General features: G+C 35.5%; 1 protein-coding gene across 1 annotated transcript in view; it reads right to left on the bottom strand.

The window, feature by feature from the left end:
• tgfbr3 (transforming growth factor, beta receptor III) overlaps nucleotides 1-10,000 on the bottom strand; it is a 123,492-nt gene that overhangs the window by 71,352 nt on the left and 42,140 nt on the right. Inside the window, exon 3 of the mRNA XM_058780035.1 lies at nucleotides 4,254-4,441. Within this exon, the coding sequence (XP_058636018.1) occupies nucleotides 4,254-4,441 (188 nt within the window). The remainder of the gene's footprint in view (nucleotides 1-4,253; nucleotides 4,442-10,000) is intronic.

Raw genomic sequence — 10,000 nt, 5'->3', positions numbered from 1 at the left:
AATGTTTGTTTTTAAATTCCTTGTTTTTATTGTTGTGATTATTATTATTATTTTTTTAATTCCTTGTTTTTATTGCTGTGATTATTATTATTATGTTTAATGACTATTTCACTTCCTTTTATGTAAAGCACTTTGAATTACGACTGTGTATGAAATGTGCTATATAAATAAACTTGCCTTGCCTATAAAAGCATTTGTGTTTTTTAATCAAACACTTCAATCTTTTTTTGCAAAACAAAAACAAAAACTCTCTCTCTCTGTGTGTGTTGCTTACCCCTCTGAGATATGTCAGATAGCATTCCTCAGGCTTTTGTTTCACACACTGAAGCCACCAACAACAATCTGATCTCTCTGGCACGGATGTTTACAGCGCTCCGCTCCTGTGCTTTGGCCAGTGCGCTTTTCTTCTGCTTCCTGTCTGTCAGGGTGGAGGGAACAACAACCACTCGCAGCGATCCTGATTACAATGCATGAGGGCACACAGTACACGGTATGGATATGAGCGGCAGTCTAATGGAGCGCCACAGAGTAAAATCCGAGGGGGCTTTGAACCCTGGCAGGGGCGAAGAAGAGAGCTTTTTGTCTGCGCCGACCCAGTTGAGTGATACTTGCTCCCTGATGCAAAAAACACAAGACAGTGAAAGCGAGGCGGTCTAAAGCCGTCATTGTCTGTGTCAGCAGGGACCGATATTGTATTTCAATAGAGCTGTGAGTCCAAGCCACACAGAGTTCAGAAAGGAGAAAGAGCCTTTCTCGATCCGCGTGGCTGATAGTGCCCGACAACTGCGCCCATTTGCACTCGTACTGTCTTTCTTTCTTCTTCTGGCCCTTCTCACTCCCTCTTCCTTACTCCCTTTTCGCTCACAAAAGTCCAGACAGAGCCTCCAAAACTTACCCCAACTTTCCTGAGGCCCAATGGTGTTTTTCTTGGGATATGTGAGGGCTGAAAACTTGAAGGCCAGTCTTTCTCCAAGTACATATTTTCTTTCCATATCCACTGCATGGTTTCTAATAAGACTAGAAAAACGTACACACTGGGTAGAAAAGGTTCATATCAGAATCTTATCTCATTATTTTGTGAACCAGAGTGTGTTTTTGTGCATGTGCTTGAAGAAAAGGCTGTAATTACAGGAATGATAACACAAACACAAGATTGTACCATCTCGTTGTGAACATCTAGAGTCAGCAGTGCTCTCGGCCAAATAGTCCTTCCAGCAATTACAACATCAATTGTAACTAACCTACTCTAACCCTGTGGACGCACCCCACGCTGTTTCTACAACACCCCCACCAACTAACAAGAGAACTAACAACTTCACAACCCAGCCAACTCACCACACCTCAGCCAAGATCAAAATCAAAGTATGTTTAAACCCACTTCATCATTGCAAGTGAAACCTGCAAGAAACGGCTCTGCCAAGAAGCCATTTATACAACTCTTCGTTTCCAGGTTTTAGTGGTTTGATGTTTCACAACAGTAAAATTGCTATTTGAACAATCTAAAATAGTGCTCACATGAAGTCCTCAACATCCATTTTGTCAAACAACATTTTTTCTGGTCTGTGTTTAAGGCTGCATGGAAATACTGAAGGAAACAACTGCTAAGGTTATAGTACTTTTAAAATGGTTCAAATTTTGTCAAGCCACCCATTAAAAAATTAATTAATAAAATTAATAAATAAATACATACAGCCATGGCCAAAAATATCAGCACCCTTGGTAAATATGATCAAAGAAGGCTGTGAAAAGTAATCTGCATTGTTAATCCTTTTGATCTTTTATTTAAAAATTCACAAAAATCTAACCTTTCATTGGATAATAAGAATTTAAAATGGGGGTAAATATCATTATGAAATAAATGTTTTTCTCAAATACACGTTGGACACAATTATTGGCACCCCTAGAAATTCTTATGAGTAAAATATCTCTGAAGTATATTCCCATTCATATTCACAATTTTGAGCACTCCAGGGTGATTATGAACATGAAATTATCCAGCCATGGCTTCCTGTTTCACAGAAATATAAATAGGAGGGAAAACAAAGCCCAAATTCCCTTAATCATCCATCACAATGAGAAAAACCAAAGAATATATCTGATGTGCAGCAAAAGATAATTGAGCTTCACAAATTAGTGAAGTGGCTTTAAGAAAAAAATAGCTAGAGCAGTGAAAATTCCCATTTCCACCATCAGGGCAATAATTAAGAATTTCCAATCAACATAAAATGTTACAAAACTGCCTGGAAGAGGACGTGTGTCTATATCGTCCTAATGCACAGTGAGAAGGAGAGTTTGAGTGGCTAAAGACTCTCCAAGGACCACAGCTGGAGAATTGCAGAAAATAGTTGAGTCTCAGCGTCAGAAAACCTTAAAAAAATTGTCAAACATCAATCATCACCACATGTTGTTTGGGAGGTTTTCAAGAAAAATTCTCCTAGCTCATCCAAAAACAAACTCCAGCATATTCAGTTATCAGACACGACTGGAACTTCAAATGGGACTGGCTTCTATGGTCAGATGAAACTAAAAAATTAGCTTTTTAGCAGCAAACACTCAAGATGGGTTTGGTGCACACAGGGATAAAAAGTACCCCATGTGTACAATGAAATATACTGCTGTATTTTTGATGTTGTGGGCCTATATTTCTGCTGGAGGTCCTGGACATTTTGTTAAGACACATGGCATCATGGATTCTATCAAATACCAACAGATAAAAAAAAAAAATCAATAAGTGACTGACTCTTATAATGGGCCATGTTTGGATCTTCCAACCGTACAATGATCCAAACACAAACCTCAAAAACAACACAAAAATGGGTCACTGAGCACAAAACCAACCTTCTGCTATTGTCATTCCAGTCCTCTGATCTGAACGCTATAGAAAATGAGTGGTGAACTCAAGAAAAGAAGCACCAACATGGAGCTGGGAATCTAAAGGGTCTGGAGTGATTCTGGATGAAGGAATGGTCTCTGATCTCTTGTCAGGTGTTCTCTAACCTCATCAGGCATTATAGGAGAAAATTTAGAGCGGAGGTTTCAAAAAGTATTTAATAAAAGGGTGCCGTTAATTATGGCCAATGTGTATTAGAGAAAAACATTTATTTCAATATGATATTCCCCCCCATTTTAAATTCTTATTATCCAATGAAAGGTTAGATTTTTGTGAATTATTTAAATCAAAGATCAAAAGGATTAACAATGCAGATTAATTTTCACAGCCTTCTTTGACCATATTTACCAAGGGTGCCGATATTTTTTGCCATGACTGTATATACAAACGTTGTTGTTGTTGTAATCATATGATTACATGCAATACACGGAACTTTTCCCTCATCATTGTAACGAGCTGCTTTTGAAAGGCTCCGTGAAAACGTTTCAGCTTTTATTTTCCTTTTACACCCTGAAGAAGATATCACAGGTTCATCAAGTTCGTCGAAATTATACATCCTCGATCACTTTTAGTCAGCTTTGACGAAACTCCTCTCAGCTAGTCTTGTCACCTGACCTGAATACAGCATGCTGATTCGCTAAAATGGACTTACCGGCTTCTGTTCAAAAATGGTTTTATCGGTTTTTACAAATGAACTCTTTACTGGGAACCAAATCTTGTACATTTTAAAGCTGTGAAAATCACTGAAATTGTATACATTATGAATTTAGCAAATTTAGCAGAAACAACTTCAAAAAAAAAAAAAGGTATCACTGTTTACACAAAATATTAAGCAGACAACCATTTTCAACATTGATTATAATAAAAAAAAAAAAAAAAAAAAACTTTCATTACTGTTTTATTAATTTAAATAAAATGCATAAGTAAATGCACAAGAGACTTTAGATACTGAAACTTTTATAATTATGTTTTGGGGTTTCCACAAAATATTAAGCAGACAACCATTTTCAACATTGATTATAATAAAAAAAAAAAAATTTTTTTCATTACTGTTTTATTAATTTAAATAAACGCATAAGTAAATGCACAAGAGACATTAGATACTGAAACTTTTATAATTATGTTTTTGGGTTTCTCTGATTTACTTTTTTATGTACTTTGCAAAACTGCAGCATGAAAGCATGAGAACATCTGAGGTCATGCTACTATTCTTGGTTTGGCATCCACTTCATGTTCTAATGCTTAATTATAACACGACTGAGACGAACTATTGGATGCGTATAACAAGGCTTTGCAGTGCACAATAAGAACCCTTTGCTGCATTAGAGGTGGTGGTAAAGGTCTAGTAGTGAATGAATCTCACCTCTGCTGGTTTCTCTCTGTCTCCTTGTGCATTGCCTCTTCGTAGGTTGACGATGTGCACCTCCTGAGGGAGGCTGGTGGTTCCTCGGCTAGCACAGCCTGATAGGGCAGTGAAACTTTTTAACATGGCCTGAACCGGGTGACCCACCCCAACTGGCAAAAGTTCACAAGGGCTCCGAGACAATGGACCTGCAAATAATACAAAACATGGCATGAACATCATAAATAAACACACATTCTACCTCATTATTCTGCATAAAGATAGCGTTTCAGTGTTTAAATCATATCACTGGAATGTATACAGGCTTTTACAAAGAACTCTGTGAAGTCATTTCAAATCCATGCCACAAGTATGTAAGAGCTCAAAGCATCCCATATGACTATGTGCGAGCCAGTTATGATAAAAACCTTTAGCAACAACTCTGCACAATTGAAAATGAAACCAGTGTTTATGTATTGCAGTTCTATCATTGATAAATGATAAGGGTCAGCTATTATGAAACCATCTAAAGAGCCAAAACAGATAATAAATGAAGTACAGAGAAAATTGTGTTTTAGTTACACACATTATATTATATATATATATATATATATATATATATATATATATATATATATATATATATATATATATATATATATATATATATATATATTGTGTGTGTGTGTGTACGTGTACAGGTTTATATATCCTGGTGGGGACTTAAACCTGAATACACACAGACTCATAGGAACTCGTGTCACGGTGAGGACCAAAATTGAGGTCCCCATGGGTACAAAAGCTTGTAAATCATACAGAAAGTAAAAATGCACAAAGTTTCCTGTAAGGGGTAGGGTTAGGTGTAGGATTGGTGTAGGGCGATAGAAAATACAGTTTGTACAGTATAAAAACCATTACGCCTATGGGATGTCCCCACTTTTCACAAAAACAAACGTGTGTGTGTATGTGTATGCGTAAACATATTTATATCTTATTAATCATTGAAACATTACAGAAATAAATTACTTTTTTAAATATATTAAAACAAAACACATTTTGAGTTGTATACACTGTTGTAATAATATTTTTCAACATTACTGTTTTTATTGTATTTTTAATCAAATAAATGCAGCTTTGATGAGCATAAGATAGTTATATTACATAATCATTACTTAATTATAATATGTATTAGTAGAAGTAGTTTCTAAAAAATAAAAAATAAAAGATAGAGTATTGAATTTATGGATTACTACAATTATGATTATATTGGTAATGAGCAAAAAGTACAACATGTAAAGAATACTGTAAGCTTTAGACTATAATATACTTTCTTCTCATTTCCAAGACTCCTTCTACCCATCTGTCCTCTTTAATAGCCTCTACTGTCTCTATAATCTTCTCTCTCTCTCCGTAAATGGGAAGATTTATTCTCTTAATCACTTTCAGAAAGCAAAAAGGCTTCACACGGTAGTGCCCTCTTATGTCAGAGACTCCTCTAATTGGCCCACATTCGAGGAGGTCAGCGGGGCTGTTACCACAGAAACAAGCAGTGATATGTTTGTACCATAGAATCGGAACAGGCACACGCTCCGAGCCATGACCTTGAAACACAACACAGAAAGAGATCATGGAATAATGAGGAGAAAAACACAAGCACTGTGTGAAGATAACAGCACCTAATGATACAGTTCAGCCATTGGTGATGAATGTTAAACATGACCCTCTTGGCACATACATTGAAATGATGGCCGAAAGGTTCAAGGTGCAGTTTACGTTTCGAATGGTCACAAGACTTGTCTGGTCTAATTCACCGCAGGTCGTTAGATCGACATTTATGTTTAGGTTGAGCTTTAATAAGATGTGCACCTTCCAGCTGAAGGTCAACTTTAAACACAGACATGCCAAAAGGCAGCAAGATCACAGGGGAGGAGGAATGAAGAATGTTTCTCTCGAGCTCAGAGGTAATCAGCAACCAAATCTAGTAGATGAAGGGCCCATGAGGGTGAGTGAGTGTGTGTGTGTGTGTGTGTGTGTGTGTGTGTGTGTGTGGTGCTGACCGTGCAGACAAAGGTCCCTACAGCTATGCTTATGTCTCTCCTGCCAAGAGAAACCAAAGGACCATGGGATGATTGCATTTACCCATCAGCCGCTAAAGATGAGCAGACTGAGACAGTAAAGCCAGACTCCAATGAGTCTCAAAGAAAAAGAAGATTCAATGAGGAAACTTTACATTGCATTTCATTTAAACTGTGTCACATAAAACTATTGTGATAATTGATTAAAAAAAATAACTACGCTGTGCATCTTATTGAAGTGAAATAAGCTGATCCAACTAAAAAGAGAGAGAAAGTCATTGTTACTAATTTGAGCAAATTTGTAATCATAATATATTTTAAATTTCCAAATTTAATCTCTAAATTAGCGTGGAAATAATATTTGTTATTATTATTTAGCACTTAATAAATGCCAATACTGATACTGACACTTCTATTAAATTGATTGATTGATTGATTGATTGATTTTAATTTATAAGTAATGAGTAATTATAGCCATGATTTAAAGTCAGGCCTAAATTATTAGATATTTTATTTATCATTTATTAACAACTGCAGAACATTAAAAATATTAGAACTTTATTTAAGTGAACCTAAACAGTATTAACTCATTATAAAAATATCACTTTTATTTGTTTGGTGATATTTATGTCTCAGCTCCCTCTGAATAAAAAAAATTCAGTTCATTTTCCCCAACTTTAAATTTGTTTTTGCACATTAATTTTCACTATAAATATAAATTTAGCCTACACATTAGTAAACTACATGTGTCTCCTGCACGGCACATTTATCAGCCTCCCAAAAGAGGATTTGGATGAAAATACAAAGGGAATTTACATGCATATTTTAATGTAATAAATGAATAAATAAATAAATAATAAATACACACGACTAATCTTACCCCAACACATAAATAACCCAATGGACACTTCCCACGAGGCCAATGGAGATTTGTCGTCATATTCATAAATGTGCCTGACTGTCATCAAGGTCACAAACCCTGACCCTGAATATATAGTCAACAAAACCTGAAGTTGTCTTTTTGATTGCGAAACTTTTTGAAACAAAAAAATGCTCACATTCCTCAACCGCCCAGAGTGACACATGTAAACGCACAAACTCTTTTCCTGAGGATGTAATCTCCCGTGAGAAAGCTTGAGGTTAAGTTCTCCTGCAGGTCTCTCTTTCTCTCTCTGTCCACAGGGACACACACCACTCACATTTCAGCTCCAACAGAACAAAACACACAACCACACTGCGATAATGATCAGAGAAACATTTAGAAACTATTATAGCGTGTGTGTGTGTGTGTGAGAGAGAGAGAGATTCCTCTCGTCAGATGTATGTATTCAGGTAAACAGAGTGTTATGTAAAGACAGATTTTGGCTGCTTATTTTAAATTGGACTCACTTTCTTGCGTAGAACACAAAAGCTTTGAAGAAAATTCTGGTCACTCATTTCCACATAATGAAAGCAAACAAGGACGGGGCTCCAAAATGACCAAAAAGCACCATAAACAAACAAATAAATAAATAAATGCCAAAATGGACCTGTGCACTATTCCAGGTCTTCTCAAATTTTCTTTCTTTCTTTCTTTCAATATCATTCAAAACCTTGAGGTCAGCAAGACGATTATTTCACAAATATTTTTAATTTAAATTAAATGCACTTTTGAACTTTCAGCTCATCAAATATGTCCACAAAAATGTTAAGCAGTACAACTGTTTTCAGCATTGATAATAAGAAATAAAAGTTTCTTAAGTACCAAATTAGCATATCAAATGATTTCTGAAGGATCATGAGATATTGAAGACTGGAGTATTGGCTGCTGAAAATTCAGCTTTGCCATCACAAAATTCATTTTAAAGCATATTAAAACAGAAAACAGTTATTTTAAATGATTTTATATTTCACAGTATTACTTATTTACTTTTTGATCAAATACACTGCCGTTCAAAAGTTTGGAATCAGTAAGATTTTCAATGTATATTAACGTCTCTTATGCTCATCAAGGCTGTATTTATTTGATCAAAAATACAGAAAAAAACAGTAATATTGTGAAATGTTATTGCAGTTTCTACTATTGGTATCCACATGTTGGATATTGGATTTTAATATACTTTAAAATAAAATGTATTTCTGCAATGCAGTGCTAAATTTTCATCAGCCATTGCTCCAGTCTTCAGTGTAACATGATCCTTCAGAAATCGTTCTAATATGCTGATTTATTATCAGTGTGAAAACTGTTGTTCTGCTTAAGATTTTTGGAACCCATGATATTGTTTTCTTTGATTCTTTGATGAATAAAAAAAAAAAAAACGCATTTATATATAAAAATTAAATATATATAAAAAAATTTAACTGTTAACTGTTTCCAACATTGATAATAAATCAGCATATTAGAGTGATTTCTGAAGAATCATGTGACACTGAAGACTGATGCTGAAAATTCAAATTTTAAAGTATATTAAAGTAGAAAACTTATTTTAAAATGCAATATTACATTTTTTTTCTGTATTTTTGATCAAATAGATACAGCCTGATGAGCAAAACAAACGTCTTTAAAAAAAAGCATTACAAATCTTTCTGATCCCAAAATTTTGAATGGCAGTGTAAATGCAGCCTTAGTGAGTATGTAACAAATTCTTGCTGACCCCAAACCTTCGTACAGTATCAGTGGAGGAGGATGGAGTACTGACAAAAACGCCTGCATTCAGTGCTTGGATGACCTCTGAATTTCAGTTTTTTCCTTTTTGCTGGCTCTTTCGGGCTCACATAACCCCTGACGTCAACTCGTTGTGCAAGGAACTGCACTTTGATGTGCTCTAATAGGAACAGCCATTTTGGGAGAACACGCAGATCAAGAATGAAAGGTTTTAAAATCACAGATAAAGAGGTTAACAGTCACATGTGTGACTTCAGTACTCCATCCTCCTCCACTACCTCCTCTTCCTCCCAGCGGAACAGAGTTTGTTGCCTGTATAACCAACGGCATCACGCCTCCGTCCCCCACCAATGTCTGAGATCACTCAAACTCACTTTTTCCTTCACGGCGTAAACGGAGGAATAACAAGCACCAGCCAGCCAAAGTCTGGAAGACAGCCAAAAGATTACAGCTCTTATTGGGCAGCCATATTGTTTCTTTATTTAACTGCTTAGGGAAAACGGCCCAGAAGACAAAATGTTTCAGGGAAGAAAATACGGATGATTTGGAGAATAATAGAGGGAAGCAGATCATTTGTTGTGTGATTTTCCAACAAAAATGGAATTGAAATCAGGGGCCATAAACAAAAGTGCGTTCCCATACTGAGGAGAAGGATGTTTTGAAACCATGCGACATACCATTAAATCCCATGAGGAAAAAATGAACCTGGATACTTTCAATACATCCATTTTCAATAGAGTATATTTTAATATGGATATTTATTTAAAAATGAGTCTTATGGGGGAGAGTTTTTTCTAAATTGATGAGGTAGGATTATTCTTTCAGATTATCTGGAAAAACACTACATTTTTTGAGGACCATAAAACATAAAATATTTATTAAAGAAAAAAAGTGGTGAGTGAAATATGTGTCATCCATGGTTTCCTGCTGAGCTTTGGGAGACAAAAAGAAGCATTTAGTCCAATGCAAGACAAATAATAGTTATTAAAAAAACACATTCTTACGATGAATTTCAAATAAATGCATTTTATTGCATTTTCCCGGACCAA

Source organism: Onychostoma macrolepis, chromosome 06 (assembly GCF_012432095.1).
Source record: "Onychostoma macrolepis isolate SWU-2019 chromosome 06, ASM1243209v1, whole genome shotgun sequence".
NCBI lineage: Eukaryota > Metazoa > Chordata > Actinopteri > Cypriniformes > Cyprinidae > Onychostoma > Onychostoma macrolepis.
This window is presented reverse-complemented; position numbering and strand designations above follow the sequence as displayed.